General features: G+C 31.8%; 1 protein-coding gene across 1 annotated transcript in view; it reads left to right on the top strand.

The window, feature by feature from the left end:
• The window catches only part of LOC128247092 (uncharacterized), a 201,772-nt gene that overhangs the window by 94,819 nt on the left and 85,309 nt on the right, over positions 1-21,644 (top strand). The window contains exon 31 of the mRNA XM_089338070.1: positions 14,994-15,351. Coding sequence (XP_089194196.1) covers positions 14,994-15,351 — 358 coding nt within the window. The remainder of the gene's footprint in view (positions 1-14,993; positions 15,352-21,644) is intronic.

Here is a 21,644-nt window from a genome sequence, read left to right as displayed (position 1 = left end):
AGACTGAAGTAACTGTTGTATTTATTTCTGAATCAAAACAAAATATGAATTGTTGAATAAAACGAAATCAATACATTCTCAGTAACAATTAACAATTATTATAGTGTATACTATTTTGAATTAAACATTTGAATGCTAATTCTATAAATATCATAAAAGTAGTATTAACACTAAATAAATAACTTTTATCTAAAATCCTGACTATATTCTTTTTCTTAATACATGAAATATGTGCACCACTTCAAACAATCTAGACATACATATATGTGTGTGTGTGTGTGTGTGTGTGTGTGTGTGTGTGTGTGTATGTAACTGTGGGTGCGTGTGCGTGTGTGTGAGTGTGGCTGTGCATGTGCATATGTGTGTGTGTGTGTATTTGTGTATATGTATATGTATATATATATATATATACATATATATATATACATATATATATATATATATATGATTATATATGTATGTGTATATATATATGTATGTATATATACATATACATAGGCATAGGAGTGGCTGTGTGGTAAGTAGCTTGCTTACGAACCACATGGTTCTGGGTTCCGTACTACTGTGTGGCACCTTGGGCAAGTGTCTTCTACTATAGCCTCAGGAAACTGAAAGAATCCCATCGTATATATGTATATGTATGTGTGTATATATGTTTGTGTGTCTGTGTTTGTCCCCCCCCCCCCCCAACATCGCTTGACAACCGATGGTGGTGTGTTTATGTCCCCGTAACTTAGCGGTTCAGCAAAAGAGACCAATAGAATAAGTACTAGGCTTACAAAGAATAAGTCCTGGGGTCGATTTGCTCGACTAAAGGTGGTGCTCCAGCATGGCCACAGTCAAATGACTGAAAGAAATAAAAGAGTAAAGAGTAAAAGAGTGTATATATATATATATATATATATATATATATATATATATATGTATATATGTGTGTGTGTGTGGTGTGTGTGTGTATGAATATTATGATTTTACTTATGCATGACAATACTGAAAACCAGTTGCTAGAGCTCAATATACTTATGCTTTAGAATAAGGTGTTAGGCAAGTACAGAGCATCATATTGATAAATAAAGGACAAGGGAATAGGCGTTGCATAATGAACTCCATTAGCCTACAGCTGTGTCTGCTATAAGAAGTTGTGCACTGAGTGCTGAGTGCTTGAGCAACATCTTGAGTGCAGTTTCTTGGTTGTAAGCTAATGAAGCTGACCATGTGACACCTTAGTCCTCAGAAGAATAAAATGCAATACATAACCACAAACAGATAGTAACGTAAGCTTTCAATTATCTTAATAGTGGCCCTATGCTGCATTTAATTATTAATATAAAATAAATTATATATTAATTTTAATGTCAAATACATTAAAACCATTTAAAACATATAGGATAAATTAAACAAAATATATCATAAATCATTATTATATACATCTAGTTGTGTGAATGTGAGTGTGTTTTTAATTAGTATCAGCAATTGCCATGCCCTAAAAGAAGTTATCTGATGGTTTTCTTTTTTGTTTGTTTAGGCAATGATTTTAAATCCATATTATTCTTAGAGAAGTGGTGGACAGCCAGAATCATTAGGGTATTAAAAAAATGCTTTGTACTGTTTCTCTAAATTCCGAGTTCAAATCCCCTCAAGGTCAAGTTTGCCTTTCATCCCACATGGTCAGTAAAATAAACTAGTAGTCAAGTTTTGGGTGAATATAATTGTTTCTTCCTCTCCCCCCAAATATTTGGCTTTTTGATTTTGTTAAAAAACAATATTAGAATTCAGAGTTTGCTAAAGTTGATTTTACCTTTCCCTCTCTGGGATAAATAAAATAAATACTGCTCAAGAACTGAAATCAATTAAACTGCCAATATTGCAAAGCCTAAACTTATGATCTTGTACCAAATTTTAAAATTCTTATTACAGGTAGTAAATCAAATGTGAATTATAAATAATATCAATTGATAATACCATTAAATATAATATTTACCTTTTGAAAGGTATTTTATAATTTACAAACAGAATCATCCTCATCATCATCATCATCATCATCGTTTAACGTCCACTTTCCATGCTGGCATGGGTTGGACGGTTTGACTGAGGACTGGCAAGCCAGATGGCTGCACCACGCTCCAATCTGATCTGGCAGAGTTTCTACAGCTGGATGCCCTTCCTAACGCCAACCACTTCGAGAGTGTAGTGGGTGCTTTCATGTGCCACTGGCACAAGGGCCAGTCAGGTGTTACTGGCAATGGCCACGTCTTCCTTAAATTCAGATTTGAATGGTAATATTCATAATACTTATTGTCTAAAAATAAAAATATTCAAATAAATCCATATTTCTTTCTTATCAATGATAATAATATGAAAGTACTTATTGTAAAGTAAATTTTGCATTATTAGTTTGTCCTCATATGCACTCAAATGTGTACATATACCGAGTACAATACAACCAGCCATCTCTTGTGAGTGAATATGGCTTGATTACATGTACCGTGCATTTTCTGGTTGTTTTAAGTGCTTACAAAGCCACAATCAGACTTAAAAAACCCCACTCACCTCGCTCTTGCACCATTGACCTGATAATACACTCAAGCTTGGAGAGAGAGAGAGAGAGAGAGAGATCATACCAGCGCTCTGTTGGTGCTCATTTTTCAGCTAGGTAGACTGGAGCTATGCGAAATGCAGTGTCTTGATCAAGGACACAACTTGCTACTCAGTTCAAGAATTGAACCCACGACCTTATGATGGTGAGCCTAATATCCTAACCAATAGATCACATGCATTCAACACACATACTGAAACAACACATGCAATATCTGATAGTAGCTCATATTGTATAAAAGTTTCAAAATTTATTTAATGTTGGTAAAGCTATTTAAAACATTTTACATTATTTTAAAAGTTATTTCCCTTTTTACAGCACACATAAACAGCTATATTAAAATGTAGATTTTTTAAAGGAATAATTTCAACTCCACTAAGCCACAACTTTCACCTTTTACTGATTCTTTAACCACTCGTCAACTATTTTTATCTCATTCTCTTTACATTTTAAGCTATCATCAGCTACTGATGATAACATTAGCTCTTAGTTATTTTTTCTCAACTGAACACAGTTTATTCCTTACACCTTCAAATATATCCACAGTAATATTTCTTCCATTTTTTTTTATTTTCTATCATATTTTTCTATTTTCTATTCCGATTTTATCATCATCCATATTGAAAACGCACATAAACTTTATTTTTTCATTTTCAAAAGCAATTCCAGTATTCATTCACAAGCTCTAATTTAATATCTATTGTCAGTAACAAATCAAAATGAAAGCTTTAAAAATTCATAGTTTTTATTTCCATCAAAATTATTTTATTAAAAATGAAATGTTGAATTATTCTAAATTATTCATGAAAAATAAATGTTAACATTCCAAAGTCAATGACATTTGTTGATTTATTTTAGTAGCAACTTATATAACAGGAAACAACTTGAATAAGATTTATGAAGTCATCTTATAACTGCTTAAAACTTTAACTAATGCTAATGAGTAATAGTCAGCATTGAAGCTATACTAAGTATTATTAACTTATTTTTTATTTCTCTGTATAGTAGCTTACAGTTGGAGAACTGTATATATGTAATAACTTGACTATTGAAATGTCTGGTTGTCAATGGATTGTAATTTTTTCAAACTGTTAACCTTATGTTCAGGTGATGAAATATATCTTAATATTTACATCTACACTACAGTCTGGTTGATCTGCTCTCACCAGATGTCTTATTCTTAGCTGTGCACATAGAAATTGACTGGATTCAAACAAAGAACCTTTTAAAAAGAAGGACATTGCCCATGGCTCTTTTTAGAGTCTTTTGAACTGGAGTGAAGGAAGAAGGAAAGAATCTTCTAACTAGAACACTGGCCTGAATACCTGCAATTGAATAGAGTCTGCTGCCAGCACAAAGGAAGGGGTGGTAGTGTTAAACTCGGTGACAGATTAAATGTACAACCCAGGTAGGCAATCGAAGAATTTGAACCCTGAACGTAAAGAGCGGGAATAAATAACATGAGGCAACCTTTCTCATTCTGATGGTTCTGCCACACCACTATCTTAGACTGGTATTTAGTTTATCAACCCTGGAAGGATGTATGGCAAAGTTGACTTCAGCTGGATTTCAAACCAAAACACAAAAAGCTGAATAAATACGACATGGCATTTAGTTCCTCTTTTAACAACTCTACCAATTTGCTGCCAAATAAAATTTCTAGTTCAAATCCAGTCTTGTACTATGTAGACATTCAGGAATAAGACACTTGATGATGATCAAATAAAAAAAACAAAAAAAAAATAGTTTAGATGTAAATATAATATTTTTTCATCTCTAAAATGAGTTTGATAGTGAAAAAAAATTATAAATCTTATGTAATAACTTCTTCTTGTCTTTACGTCTACCATGAATATTGCTTTAAAATATGTTTCTTTGAGTCCAACATTGTCTTTGAAGAATTGATTTTTTTAATGCTTTCATTTGAAATAGAGTTTCTAATCTTAGATGTCTCAGAAATGCATTTATAACAAAAGCTATCTTAAAATCTGTATAATAAAAAACTTGTTTTGTGTGGTGAAAATGATGTACTTTTATTATTGTCGTCATCATTATTATTATTATTATTATTTATTTATTTATTTATTTGATTATTCATCTATTTATATATTTATTTTTGTATTTTTCCAAAAGACTAAATTGATGACAACTGGGGTTTTTTTCCCCTCATAATAAGGGGCATGAAAAAATAAACAATGCCAGAAAAATTTTTGCTTTGAATTCTTAATGTGCTCATCCTTTGAGTTGTTCTTGTCATTGTTCTGTTCTAAGTTAATGATGATTGAGTAATCCTCTGATCAGATGTGGTCCAGTAATGATCAGCTTATCTATCTATTATTCCAACACAGTGTCTTTAGGATCACACTATCCAATGTATTCTCCCTTCCTTTAAGATGATATGATGTGATATGAGAGAAACTTGGCTGCTATTTCTAACAAACTAAGCAACCATGTAGATAGGGCACAGGCAGCCTTCAGTTCTTGAGCCACATGTGTAACTTTATTTTTTAAGGCACATGTAATGTCTCTTTGCTATTTTACTCCAACTTTGTAACATAATCTTTCGGTCTGACCCTATTAATTTAAGATTTCTTTCTCTTTCTTTGTCTCATTTACTCACACTTTCTCTTGTTCAAATTTTTTAATGATGTGTTTGATGTAATATGTGTTGTATACTGCACTTCATTCAACATTTGTTAAATTATTCTTTGGCCAACTCTGTTGGCCAATTTATGACATGCAATATATCACAAGCCTTCCTCTGCTATTAGAAAGTGTTTACTCATGACTGTTGTTATAGGCTTCTCCCACTTGTTTGTGTGGTTATTTACAAGACTGATGACTTGTTCAAAAATAAGTTATTTTCATATTTGTGTTTTCACCTGAGCAATATGATCTTGCTTAAATGGAAATTGTTTGAACGTTAGTAAGATTTCTAACTGTAGTGGACTAAGAAAAGAAAATAATTATTTGGTAATGATTTCAATTATATTTTTGTTTTTAGAAAGGATTTTCTTGTGAAATTGTACTTGATGTAAATTTTGTTAATTTACAAATATATAAATGATAATTAAGATGACAGTGACAATGACCATAACAGCACTGACACTGACAACAAAGATGACAGTGACAATGATGACGACAACAATGATAATGATGATGATTATGTTGATGATGATGATGTTGATGGCAAAAGCAATGATTGACAATGACAACTATTTTTTACGACACTTTTAAGATATTTGCTGAAGATTTATAATAATCTAGAATAAAAATACTTCAATTTATGATTCACCAATAACTAGGTCAAAGTTAGGTCATGAGTTAACCTGGTTGGATGCCAAAATATTTTCAGAAAGGGATTAAAAGCAGTTACATGTTTAATCTTGTAACCAAATATCAGTGAAACTGACTGTATTCTGAATAATGTTAGCACATCAACTATACTTTATTATTGTATAATTACTTGATATATAATATTGGAAATAGTCACAAAATTTCTTCAGCATTCTTCTTAGATATTTAGTTGTGAGCAAGATCTAACATTAACAATCATTCTAGAATTACACAGTTTGGAACAGTTGTAAACCAGCAAAGTTGTAAGGGTTGGATGTTGTCAGTGGGGGGAAGAATGCCAGTAGGTGCGATAGTTAACAGCTGTGAAAATAGTGATGGTGAATTGTCGTAACTGTTGTGGCTAATAGCAGCAGTAACTCCAGCAGAATTTGTATATTGTTTTATGTACTATTTTATAAAGGTTTTATTTATTATGCAATATATTTATATAATCTACCTAATAGTACAGTTAGTTACTGATTTTACTGTTTGAACAATGTCGAACATCTATAGTGGCTGCAGATATTTTGAGAACTATTTCTGTTGGCATTTACTCATTATGCAGGTTATATGATACTTATAAATAAGAAACTCTAGTGGTGGAAAGTGATACCTTATTGTAAGAAGAGAAAGCTGATGGTCTGCAGCATCAGCAGACAGGACTTTGATACTAATTCACAAAGTATATCGAATGAATATACTGAAGTGACTTCAGAAGTCATAGAGGAACAAATTCACCATATTGACTTTATCATAAAGTAGGCAAGAAGTATAAATATGATATAAAATGATTGATTAAAACCTAAGTATTAAAGGGTATAGTAGAAAGTGGGTTATACATCTTTAGATTGTATACCTGACCTTCCTACTATAATATTAAGAATATAACGGAACGCTGAACTCCAGACTATCAACTTAAGCAACACTTTATTTAGGTGGTAAACATACATATCTTTAGTTCTTGTTGTTACAGCTTCTGTGTGTATGAGCATAGTTGTTGGGACGTTATTCTGTAGTTGTGAGCGAGCTGTCGAGTGTAAGTCCGAAATATGTAGAGAGACAGCTTAAATACGTCCATGCTCAATCGCTGGCCAGCGAGACAGAGAATGAATTGAGCGGGAAACGCTTGGTTGTTTAATTCTACGCATGCGTAAGACTACGCATGCGCACAGCGTTACTACAGGGGCAAGGGGTTATGTTAACAAGTTTCTTAAGGTTACTATTATGAAATTAATACTAAGCCATGAATTTAGTTTGGCAAGATCTTACTGCTGGACTAAAGAAATGTTACAATCTTATAATAATGACAAACATTATTCAAAGATATAGTCAGGACTATTTTTAGCAAAGGATAAGGGATTGGAAGAACTATAATTCTTCTCAATCCTTTTGAGAAGAAAAAATATTGATATTGATTTAATACATATTACTGCTATCATTACAGTTGTTGTCATCTTTGTGGTAGCAGTGGTTGTGATGATGATAAGAATGATGATCATAATGTTTCTTTTATGCAAATTAACACTTTTTATTCCTTGCTGAGTCTGGAGGAAGGGTCAGTGACCATGATCTTTATAGGCCCTCTGAGATATGTGAGATTAATGCTATAGGGTGCATCTTGAACCATTGCAATTCAATGCCTGTAGGAATAATATGAGCTAGGAGGGAGTTCTAGGAGCTAATATTCTAGAAATGAGCGATTGGGTATAATGATGAGTGAGAAGCCAGGTGGAATTTGGGCACAATAAGGGTATGAGAGGAGGGGAAATGAGTGGATCAAATATTTCAGAGTGGAGATGGTATGAACTCAGCCAAGTCTGAAGAGCAGAGGCCATTATAGTACCGAGAGAGAGAGAAGAGGCAGTGTGCTTGTAGGTCAGAGATCAGAGTGTGTTTATATGTGTCTCTATGACAAACAATCAGATTGCTCTTTTCTGTATACAATCTTGGATTTCTGTATACAACATCAGTGACTTCCCAAATGTGAACTTCATCAACACCTTGTTGAGTATCACTAACTGTTGGGAGATGAAGCCTTTAAGAGAAGAACCACTTACTGGCATCCAGTCCTACTATGTTAAAGATGTGTTTTCATAAGAAGAAACTCTCAGTGATGCTGAAGCTCAAAATTTGGAGTGATTGGGTTTCTAGTTGTATTAGTTCATGATTAAGAAGGTTGTGGTGAGATGATGGTTTCTTGATATGAATAGCATTAATTTTCTTTCTCCTGAAAGAGATAGAATTGGCATATCTCCATGAGAGGATGATTTTGAGGTTTCTGTTCATAGGATTGGTATGGATTTTTTGAGTGGTATCCAGGTTACACAGAGGATGCACAGTTGGGGAAAGTTAGGAATGAATCAACAATAGTGTCATCTACATTAGAGTGGGACATGACAGCAAATAAGTCATTGATGTATAGAAAGAAATGATTAGGGGACAAAACTGAACCCTGGGACATGCCAGAGTTGACAGAATGAGGGACAGAGTTCTATCTCTGTGGTAGTGTTATCTGCAAAAAAGTTCCATCCAAGAGATATGAAATGAATAGAGCTCATATGTGACCTGATATGTAGGTAGTTTTAATAGAAGATTTGCATGCCAAACATAGATGAAAGCTTTGCTGATGTCCATGTTGACAATATTGCTTTCACTAAATTTTTCCAAGGCAAAATCATACAGGTGGGTAACATAAATAGTAGGTCATCAGCAGGTCTGACTTTACAGAAACTGTAACAGAGATAGATGGTGTTGGAAGATCTTGTTGCAAATGGCTGACTCTATTACCATCAGAGGAGTTTCTTTTCTTGGGAATGGAATGCATGGTAATGTGTCTCCAAAAAAAGCAAGGTAGATCCCTGTAGAGAAGGAGAGAAAGAGAAATTGAAGAATTTATTGAGTACAATGGGGTAGCTCTGTAATGTAAAATTTGAAAGTAATGGAAAGGATAATGTCAAGGCCAGTAACCTTGTTGGTTTGAAGCCACCAAAAATATTTTCGCCATTGGCATGTGTATGCAATATAGAGGACCTGAAGCAGAGGGAAGGATAAACTTGGAGATTTGCCAAATATGTGCAATGTGAAATTGACTGCAAAGCTGACAGTGAATGTGGAGATATTTCTGCAGGTTTTTCTACTCATAGAACCATCATAGTCATGAAGTGAGGGGAAAGAAGATTCTGTAAAGATGGTGTAAACCCTTTTGGCAAGCAACCAAAAGGATAGGCTGATAAAGAAGAAATTATAAAGACAGATTAGATAGATAGATAGATAAATAGATATGTGAGAGACTGAGAAAAAAGACAGCCTGAGGGAGAGAAATATCTTGCAGTTAGCAGCATCATAGACAAGCAGTCATAAGAGCAGACATTGAAATATAGAGAGGGGTGGAACAAAAGGTTGCGAAAGAAAAGTACAAGTAAGAGGAGCATGAGTAAGAGAAAAAAAAATGAAGTGAGTCAGGGATAATAATGAAGGGGAGTGAATGTTAGTGAAAAAAATAACAATAGCAGAAAGAAATTACTGAGAAATGGAAGATTGATATGAGCATCTATGTAGTCACTCACCCTGTTAGAAATAGTCATCAAATTTCATTAAAATCACATTCTATCATTTTCAAATAGTGGAAGGATACAATGGATAATGTAGTCTAAAATGAACTCTGTATGTGAAGGTGGGATACTCGTAGCTGGAAGGCTTCAACTATAGATCTCATTCATGGCTAACTTTAGTTAATTGAAGGGGTGTAGAGTAAAATGGTCTATCTGGAAACTCAGTAGTTGAGAGGAAGGAGGAGTATTTTAGTCTTGGCTGGTCATATGACATGGAAACTGGGATAAACTCCAGCCTAATGAACCTGTATTTATTATATTTAACTCCAGTACTTGAGACTGGTACTTTATTTTATCAACCCCAAAAGGATGAAAGGTAAAGCTGATTTTGGTGGGATTTGAAACCACCTTTATGTTCTGGTTTCAAATCTAGCCAAGATCAACTTTGTCTTTCACACTTTCAGGATCAAATAACCAGTTTCAGTCAGGCACTCAAATACTGGAATTAATAAAATTGGCTAAAATCTGCGGGTCTTGTACTGAAATTTGAAACCATTATTATCCTTAACAGGATTTTAATTCAGGAATGGAACTAAATATTTGTCCAACACTCCACTAATTCTGACCTGTACCCCATCCTTTTTATTATGCAGTGGATTGGCAGAATCATTAAAGTGTGAAACATGATGCCTTGTGGTATGTGTTCTAGCACTTCACATTCTGAGTTCAAGTCCCATAGAAGTCAACTATGCTTTTATCCTTTCAGGGTAGCTGAAATACAGATGTCAATTTAATTGTCTAACACCCTACCCTAAATTTCAGGCCTTGTGCTTAACTAATATAAGTAAATAGGCACAGGCATGAGTGTATGGTAAGAAGCTCAATCAAATCGTCCAACCCATGCTAGCATGGAAAGTGGACGTTAAACGACGATGATGATATATATATATGTATATATATATATATATATATATATATATATATATATATATATATATATATATATATATATATATATAGATAGATAGATATGCAGGGCAGGGAATCGTCAATTAGTAATAAAATTTAAAATTAATAATCAACAATTTTGCCGGGTAGCTCAGTATGAAAAAAACCTTCTTCGGTAAAAAATTTATAATCATAAATATAGGGATTGACAGTAACCTGCTTCTCCAACATACTGAGAATTCAGAAATAGCAGTCAAAGAACTACTGATTTCAAAACTACAAATTATTACTCCAGATTGATAGCGATATTTTTGATACACACAGAACAAAAACACCAGAGAAAGAGTAAAAACACTTGCCTTTAGTTAATTTAGTACAATTGTTTCACAGTTAAGAGTAAAATACTCTATTCCGATCCTCAGCTAAATATTCTAATAAATTTGTAGTTTTGAAATCAGTAGTTCTTTGACTGCTATTTCTGAATTCTCAGTATGTTGGAGAAGCAGGTTACTGTCAATCCCTATATTTATGATTATATATATATATATATATATATATATATATATATATATATTTTTACTACTGGCACTCCATCAGTAATGATGATAAATGTTCCAGTTGATCTGATCAACTGAACAGCCTGCTCGTGAAATTAACATGCAAGTGGCTGAGCACTCGACAGACATGTGTACCCTTAACATAATTCTCAGAGGGATTCAGCATGACACAAAATGTGATAAGGCTGTCCCTTTGAAATACAGGTACTACTCATTTTTGCCAGCTGTGTGAACTGGAGCAACGTGAAATAAAGTGTTTTGCTGAAGGACACAATGAGCCACTGGGAATTGAACTCACAGCCTTACAATTGTGAGTCAGATACCTAACCACAAAGCCATGCACCTGTGTGTGTGTGTGTGTGTGTGTGTGTGTGTGTGTGTGTGTGTGTGTGTGTGTGTGTGTGTGTGTATATAGAAACCTATTTATATGCATATTAATATGGGAATATACATTTATGTATATTTAGTAACTGAGTAAACCTAATGGCCTAGAATTACTCTTTCATTATTATTATTCAAATTTAATTGACACTTTTATTACCATGTAATAAAATGACTGATCATATGTTACTATACTTTTATTTTTTATAGCATGAGAATTATTCCTGTTAATTTAGAGAAAAGCAAAAGTTATAATTAGTATCTGGAATACAGTTTTCATGATAAGGGTTTAGTACTGTTATCTTCTCTTAAATATCCATATATCATTAAAAGTTATATTTTACCTATCAAGTGGATTAAAAGAGTGAACGTTTTATAGCTAAGCATGTGTTAACATATTTAATGTTAAAGCTCATTAAAAACTAGCTACTTTGTTTGGAGAGTAGTGTATACATGTCAACACTGGCTGCTCACATGCCTTCTCTACCTGTGAGAAGTTAAAAGAAATTGCAAAAATAGATTCATTTCTTAGCTAGACATTGACAAGTGAAATATCATCTGTACAAACAATAATAAGTAAGTCTGACAACTAGGTGAAAAGGAATCTTGTTCTGCAAATGTTATTGTAAATATTTTCTTTGTTTTGTAATGATTCTCTCGTTTGGAGATATAAATACATTTTGTTATACACATTTTGTGTGAAAAGAAAAAGAAATGCTTCTTATCAATGTATTTAAAATATGTGAATAGGATATTATGATGCTAGGTAATATTTTAGCTGAGCTCATCGGTTTCTATCTACAACAGTAAGTTTCCAATTATCATTTCATCGCCACATACACAATGCTTGTATAAAAACGAGTTGAGGCAATAACAAATGCTTATGTGAAATAAATTTATTTAAATTAATAAAAGAAAATTATATAGTAACTATTGGTGCAGGCATGGCTGTGGTTAGGAAGCTCACTTTGCAGTCGTGTGGTTTCAGGTTCAGTTGCACTACACAGCAGCACCATGAGCAGGTTTTCTACTGTAACCTGAGGCTTACCAATGCTTTGTGAGTGAATTTGGTAGACAGAAATGACGTGGAGTGTGCATGCATGTGTGTGTGTGCGGGGGGGGGGCATGCATGCATGCATGTGCGTGAGTGTGTTGGTCTGTTTGTGTCTCCTATCCCTAAAATTTAGAGGCTCATCAAAAGATATTGATAGAATAAGTATCAGAATTGAAATAGAAAATACAGGGGTCAATTTATTTGATTAAACCCTTCAAAATAATGCACCAACACTGCTGCAGTTCAATGACTGAAACAAAAATAGATAAGATATACCAATCACAATATATGGCCCTAAATTCTATCAGCTAGTGATTTGGCATAGTTATTTATTTAAATCTTTAAAGAGTATGTTCTGGATAGGGAATTATTATTAGAGTAGCAGATTGGCAGAGTTAGATTAACAATAAAATGTCTAGGGGTATTAGACCTGGCTCTTTATGTTCCCAGTTTAAATACTGTTAGGGTCAACTTTGCCTTTCATTACTCCAGGGGTGATAAAATAACATATCAATATATAGATTTACTCACACACACACACATGCATCACACATGTATGTATGTGTGTGTGTTTGTGTGTGTGTGTGTGTACATGCAACTAGTAAGGGTTGGTGACAAGAAGGACATCCAGCCATGGAAAATCTGCCTCAGCAAATTCCAATCATCTCATCATTATCATTGTTTAACGTCTGTTTTCCATGCTGGCATGGGTTGGACAAGTGACAGGAGCTGGCCAGCTGGAGGAACTGTCCAGACTCCAATTGTCTCTTGTGGCTAAGGTTCTATGGCTAGATGCCCTACCTAATGCCAACCAATTTATGGAGTGTGTCAGCTGCTTTTTAGGTGCCACTGGCATGGGTATGGATTTCATGTGGCACCGGCACCTGTAAAGGACAACCCTGTATGTACAGATGACAATGATTTTACTTGGTTTGACGCATCTTCTCAAGTGCAGTAAAACTGGCCGCAACTCCTAGTTCCTTGTCATTTTCTATCTAAGCAAACAGTTAATTGCTGCTGCTGCTGCTGCTACTGATGATAATGATGATGATGATGATGAAATTGACCAGTATCTCAGTGCATATACTGTTTTCAAATATAGAATGTCTTTCTAACTTCATTCAACCTATTGCTCTTAAATAATGATAGAAGACTTAAAAATAAAAACACTTTCTGTTTCTCTGCATTGTAGTAGCATGGTTTTTCTAGAATTACAAGTGACCTCCTATTGCCACAAATGGCCCAACGAAGTGAAAATATTTGGAGAAATGTGAAAATGATATAAACGTAGTATTTCATAACATTTGGCAAAAGAAAGTCTTTGGTAAGAGTCCTACATAAAGGATTCGATATTGGAATAGACTGATGAATTTGATTAGGAATAACTAGTTTTGTTGCACTTCTAGAATTACATATACAAATTAGAGTGTTCTTGGTATAGAAAATTTCCAAAAGGAGGAAAGATGTGTTTAAATAATAATGTGAAAGCATGAAGAGTGAACCTGAATGGATAAAAGACTTAGAGAAAAAATAAAGCAAATACTTTCTTTTAAAGTATGGATGGGGGTGGGGAAGAGTTAGAGAGATATTAAGAATAGAAAAAGAATGAAATGAAGTGGGACAGATTAAACAACAGCATATAAGTACACACACACGAACCCCCACACACACATGTGCACACATACATATACATACATATATATATATATATATGCATAAATATTTGTGCACACACACATACACACACACACACACACGCGCGAGTTTTATGCAACACTGCAACTCATCAGATCCTGTTGAACCATTCTAGTCATGCAGGAATAGAAGACAAATGTTAAATAATGATGACAATGTTGATGATGATGATGATCATGACGATGACAGCACTGTGTATATGTATGAGTGAGTATGTTTGTGTGTGTGTGCATATGTGTGTGTCTGTATCTGTGTCTGCATGTATGTATGTATTATTGTGGTACTGGTGCAATTGTTGATGATGATGATGAGGAGGAAGACGACAACGACAACGCTGACGGCAACATCAACGATGACGGTGATGATGACTATGATGGTGATGATAATATTATTCTGAATTTTCTAATTAGTTTTCCATTAAAAAATTTCTTAATTTTATGACATTCTTTTATTCCATGATTTAAAACTTGAAATCAAAAGTATTTTTTAAAAACTATTTAGACCTGAACAGTTTCTAGCTAACCAAGTAAATATGTGTTAGCTGCTTTATTTCTTCAGTTTTAAATATTTATAACCAATATATCTTTACTTTATTCTATTGTTTTTTATTGTCACTTGGAAATATTTTTATATCAACTTTCCAAAATAACCACCCAAGATTTATTTAATAATTTGCTGATATTTCAATGATAAATTTGACAAATTTGTTCTCTATTTTTCATTTTAAGAAATGATGAGGATGTTCTAATCAGTCCTCCAGGTTAAATTTCTTTCTTTCTTAAATGCCAACATATCTGTTGTAAATTGCTTTGTAATTTATTTGGGAATTCTAAATTTAATGTTACATTTCTTGCATTTTTTTCTTTTACTTTCAGCTCCATTCTTCGTAAAACATTTACCTCATACAATCGATGTTATCGAAGGCACTGATGTTCGTCTAGACTGTGTTGTGAAGACACAGAAACCTGTTCCTCAAATTGAAGTCATCAGTGACAGCCAAACAATTGAGGGGGGTGTAAAAAGTGTTTCACAGACGGTGAAGCCTGCTGAGAAAATGACTCCCAGTCATGTCTCTGATTACAAGGTGACCACCTCTGCTGCTGCTGCTCCATGCAGTGGAGAGGAACGAGAAATCGATCCATCTTTTACTCAGAAATTTGATGATATTGTAGTTACCGAAGGTGAGGATGCAGTATTGGAATGCAAAACCTCTGGAGAATCAGACGTCAGATGGTGAGTTATTACATCTCCTGATTCCGTTAGTCTAACATTTCCAGAATGTGATACCAACAAACACCAATGAAGTCAATGATCAAATCTAGGTCCTTTCCATAAGAAATGGATATTTGAAAGACATTCATCTAATTGAAAGATTATTGGGAGAGATGTCAAACTCATTAGGCAGTTAGTTATTAAATTGGTCAGTTAATAGTAAATATTTTTTCTATTAGTTTTTTCTTCTGCTAAATTTTTTCTTTTCTTTTTTTAATTGAATTCCTGTCTTAATTTTTCTCTCCTTTATCTACACCTAAACTATAGTTTAAATTTTAAATTTTTATTTCCATTCTTTTATTTAGTTATACTTTAAACTTAATCAGCATTGTAATAAGCAGCTGAATAAAATTACAGACATCTCATTTGATTATCTAATTAACATTTGCATTTGTTGTGTTTTACATATACTTTTTACATGAAGAAATTAATATAAATTAATATATATATATATTTTTTAATTTGGTAAGGATGTAATCTTTTTTTAGTATAAATCAAACAAAAAAAAAACTAAGATTTGAACACTTGCAGGGTCTTTTCTTTTAATGTTTTTTTTTTTTACCCCTTCCCAAATTAATGTCACTTGGTAAACTGAAACTCTTGTGAAATATTTGAGTTCTAAAGTAGATTACTATTTCAGTAATTCTGCTTTTGAGATATTGTGTGATTTTACTGTTGGATAAAAGAAGAAAATGTCCATAAAAGAAGGACAAAAAATTAATAACAAAAAAAAACTTTATTCTAAAATAAAAAAAAATATATTAACAATGATATAGACTAAAATGGAAAAAAATTGAAATAAAGTTTGGCTTTTATTTCAATTTCATACACTCATTTTAATTTGCTCTTCTGTGGGGGTGGGGGTGGGGGTGGTATGGGGTTAACAAACACAACATCATGTTAACCTGCTTATTCAGTAAGAAAATAAAATGTTTGCGCAATGAATCCTTTAATCTTTTAAACCAAATACTTTAGCTAAAGAAAACAAAATCAAAACAAAGTGATTTAGTTTCAAACTTATAAGTGAATAATTCAAAAATTGGTGGTTGTTGCTGAAGTTGCTAACCAATGTGATAAGCTTTATATGTTGCCAGAAATTGTTCTTTGTCACTTTGCTTTATATTTCTATCAAAACATGCAAGTATTTAATGCTTAAATGAACAGAAAAAAAAATGTTGTCTATGCTTTTGGCAAAGTAGAACAATGTTTTGCATCTGTTTTGTGTATATAAGCATACCATATTCTTAAACAGAAAAATAAAATTCGTTTGGTTTTTAAGAGTAAAATATTGTAATGAGATTTTCTTTTCCCAGTATAATTGTCTCCAAATGTAAATTAACTTAGCAATACTTATATACATTATATAAGCTCTTTCTCATTCTTCATATAAAATCTATTCGAGTTTATTTTGTATTTCGATAAGTGGTTTGAGAAGAGGTATATAAAGCTGATTTATACTATTTCCTGGAATATTTTGAAGGAATTTTCATATTACTTATATATTACTATGTTGTAAGTGTTTTCTGATCATTATTTTATTAAAGATTCTGAGTAAAAGTCAAGAAAGAAACATTGTCATTTAATATAGCAATCTTATGATGTGTGATTCATGTTGTTGTTTTAAAAGAAAGGGAAATATATTTTCTGGCGGTAGTTCTTATATTCATGATGTTCTTGAAGTATTATCAGAATGAGTAGAGCACCTTTTAAAGTACTTATAAAACACTCAAAACTATTTCTTGTAACCATTTTCAATATCTAAGGTTAACATTAATATAAATATCAAGCAAGAAATATATAATATATGTTTGAAAAATGCAATTAGTTACAAGTGATATATAAATGCATTGATAAATATAGAAAATCAGAGTTTTATAAAGATGAACTCATTAGAATATGTTAATAAGACTGCAAATAAAGAACAACAGTTGTACAGAGATATCTCATTTGACTATTAATTAATATTTGCATTGGTTATAATTTATGTATGCATTTTATATAAAGAAGCTAGTATAAATCATTATCTTTTAAAATTGTGGTAAGGCTGTGATCCCATTGTAATATAAATCTATTGAAAAAGGAAAAGATTTGAACACAACAAGCAAGGATAGGTCAGTTTTATCAATGATTTTGAATTGCTTTGAGACTAGTAAGTACTGATGATAGTGAGTGAAAGAATTTGGTATGCTACTATATGAAAGTGAAGGTACAGGTTAGTGGTTTGAATGCTGGATTCATGATCTTTAAGATGCAGGTTTGATTCTTTTGATCCAAGTGGTACATCATTTCTTTGAACAGAACACTTAATTTCCAGTACACTCAGCTGAATGTAATTACCAGTGGCACCTGGATATTAGCCCTGGGATGAACTGTTCAGTGGGGAGAAGGATTTTTCAGCCTTAAATGCCTTAAAAATTTGGTTAAGCACAGTAACTTATGCAGATTATCATGAGCCTGTTGGCTTAAGGAAACTGCATGAAAGTCTATAATATACCATACTCTATAACAGTTTCTTACTGTGAAATAAGCATATAAGTGACTAAGAAAATTACTAGAATTTTAATTAAAATGAAAGAGAGAGAGGGGGAGGGGGGAGAAAGAGAGAGAGAGAGAATGAATAATACTTTACAAATGTTTTGTGTTTGTGTACGTTTCTGCTTAGCTTGCTTTGAAATGGCAGACTCATATTGATTATATATATTCTAACTGTATAGAAATAGATATGTGAATATTTTTTCATTTTTGTATTTTGGATTATTTTGCTTCCTGTCTCTTGTTGTCTCAGTGTTAATGTCATGTCTCAGATGTAATATAATTTTGTTTAAGAGATACATTTGACCATTAATGGCTATCATGTGTTGTCACAGTTTCTATGAAGGCTGCTAAATATATACTAATTAAACCTGACAGAAAGCTAACACTAAAAACAGTTTCTGTTGCTTATTATGAATTGTAGTCATGGATCATAACAATTAATTGATCTGGAAATGTAACTCAATAATGTATAAAATTTCATTTTGCATTTGATTAATTGAATTCTTTAACTGTAAATGCTAGAGTCAAAATTAAATTATGAATATTTTTTATTTAAGACATTTTCCAAACTCTAATGATTTGAAATATTTTGTATTAATTATTTTCTAAAAGTTCTGTTATAGATTTGGTAATATAATGTTCTGTTTGTTTATATATATATATATATTCCGTATTTTCTTTGTTTGATTATAAAGATTATGCAAATTTCTGGCAACATATAGAACAAACTACATGATTTATTAGAAGCTGATAGGGGTTGTGATAATTTGTGCTTAATTATGATAACTAAAGCATATTTACACAACAAAATAGCATGTCAACTTTTTGATATAGTATGGAATATAAACAAAACCTTTGTGTGGACACACATACATAATTGATGATACAACTATTTATATATATTTGCTGAAGAAATATATAGATATATCAACATTAACATTAACAACTGATACAATTTAGTAAAATGTATAAATAATTTATATATATTTGACAAAGAGAACAAAAGGGTTTAAGCTTGAAAATGTTTCTGTATATGATTAATATGTAAAAAATATTTATAAATCAAATAAAATAATATTGTAATAATATTATGATATAAAATAATATATAATCATACTATATCAAAGTGTTGGCATACAAAATATTGGAAGAAAAAGGTATAAATGGGAAATGAATTTTTTTGAAACAGGTTTGGTGTGAAAATATGATATGCAATTTCATAAATATTTCCTTTGAACTTAGGCCAGTAAATATGAAAGTTTGTTGTAAAGAATTTTGTAATATATAATTATACCAGTTTATCCCTGTTTGTTTGCTTATGTATTGTACCAACATTATGTTGTGAAATATCCTACAAATAAGCTGTTAGCAACTTCAGTGTATGTATATTTATGGTTGTATGTGTGTCTGTGTACATGTATGCGCATATGTATGTGTATGTGGTGTATTTATGTAGGTGTTTTGTTATTTGTTTTTTTTTTATGTTCAGCAATGTCAGTTGTATAGATCAGCAATAATTAAAACAAAAATGATATTGTCTTCTGTGTACCGCTTTGTTATTATTGAAATATTTGTGAAATCAATTATAAAGATCACAATTCATCACATTTGTAAAGGTATATACATGAGTGCTGATATCCCTCTAGGTTTGAACGTTATTGAGTTATATTATCTTTTTTTTTCAAAAGAAAATCTAGGACTGTAAATATATGCACTACAAATTTGTTATATATATATATATATATATATATATATATATATATATATATATATATATATATATATATATACATATACTAGTATATCAATAAATACCTAGAAAGATATATGCATATTTATATATTTTTATATATATGTATACATATACATATATATATACATACATATGTACATATATATAAATATATATAGATATGTATATGTATGTATGTATGTATACACATATGTATATATTAATGCTTGTTTTTATGCAAAATTATCTATAAAAACAACTTAACATTAAACCAAAAGATCGTTCAATGCATTTTAGTAGAGGACATATCTATTTATTTTTTCACGAAAAAGGTTGACAATATACATGCACATGCCCACACATGTGCATACATACATACATACATACATACATGCATGCATGCATGCATACATACATACATACATACATACATACATACATACATACATACATACTTTATACAAGGTGCTCATTAAACACCAGAGATTTTAGTTCCCTTTTTTAAAACTTCTGAATAGAGTATTTGAATTTATTGCTAGATTTGTTAGGCAAAGCAGACTATCAAAACGAAATAGTGTTCAATATCTTTTCAAATTCGTCTTTGAAAATTTATAGAAAGGTGAGGTGAGGTAAGGTGAGGTGATATAACTTCTCAAAGATATATAAAAAAGCACAAATGTAAAAAGCAGCTGTTTTAAATCCTTTTCCAAATGGAGATACCTGGCAGTAAATTTGGATTTCCAATGAAGGTTTCTTTTACAATGAAGCCACCATTAAACAGGCAGATTGAATGCCTTTACAGTTATGTAAACTTCAAAAGCAACGTTAATCTGATATTTTAGCAAAAGAAAACACCCAGAAGCCCTCAGTAATATTCTATGAAGTTTCTTAGCATAGAAATAGAAGCTTATTTGATTTTGAAAGTCATGTTGCTGGTCAATATCACATTCCACTGAGCCATAGAAAAACGTGCACCATGAAACGAGGTGAATTCTAATGTTGCTGCTTAATTTTTGAGACAGCAATTTGATTTGACAAAAGATGAATAAAAGCAAATATGCTACAGATGCCACAGCTTGGTTGATAATTAATATTTAGATCTTTTTAAGTTGCATAATTGGCAAATTAAGAGGTAAGGCATTTTGTGTGTGTGTATACATACATATAAACACACACACACATAAACATGCATGCATGCACACACACATGTACATGTGCACATGCACACATGCACGCACGTGCACACACACACACACACACACACACACACACACACACACACACATGTTTGATATTGTTGTAAGAAGTCAGATGACAGTGATTTCAAAGTTTCAACGTGCTTGCTACAGTCCAGTGAAGGCTATCAGACCAAATCATCAAAATCCTTGTCAACACTCTGCTTGTAAAAGTATAAGAAATATGTATTCTCACGAAAAGTATTGAATAATTCTTCAGTGTAATATTAAATTGTATTTATTATAACTGAACATAAAAACAAACATATATATATATATATATATATATATATATATATATATATATATATATATATATATATATATATATATATATATATATATATATATATATATATATATATATATATACATATATATACATATTAGATAGGAAGGACAACAAAAGAAAGGAAGAAACCTCGATATTATACAAATAGAGGAATTATCTGTAAAAATATGTGACACTTATTCAGTAGCCATGATAAAACTCTGAGTTTCGGATGCCAGTCCCTATCATATATATACGTATATATATATATATATATATATATATATATATATATGATATATATATGTTGTTTGTAGAAAACATAAATCTGAAACAAGAAGTACACTCTAAGATGTAGACCAGTATGTATTGAAAATGGGGAAGGCCAGTTTATGCGATCACCTTAGGTTTCCTATCCATAAAAAGTTTAGCTTTATGGTATATCATCAGATCCCCATTTATAAGAAGTTATGGGCCAACA

The sequence above is a fragment of the Octopus bimaculoides genome, chromosome 2, assembly GCF_046866305.1.
Source record: "Octopus bimaculoides isolate indiv1 chromosome 2, ASM4686630v1, whole genome shotgun sequence".
In the NCBI taxonomy this organism is placed as follows: domain Eukaryota; kingdom Metazoa; phylum Mollusca; class Cephalopoda; order Octopoda; family Octopodidae; genus Octopus; species Octopus bimaculoides.
This window is presented reverse-complemented; position numbering and strand designations above follow the sequence as displayed.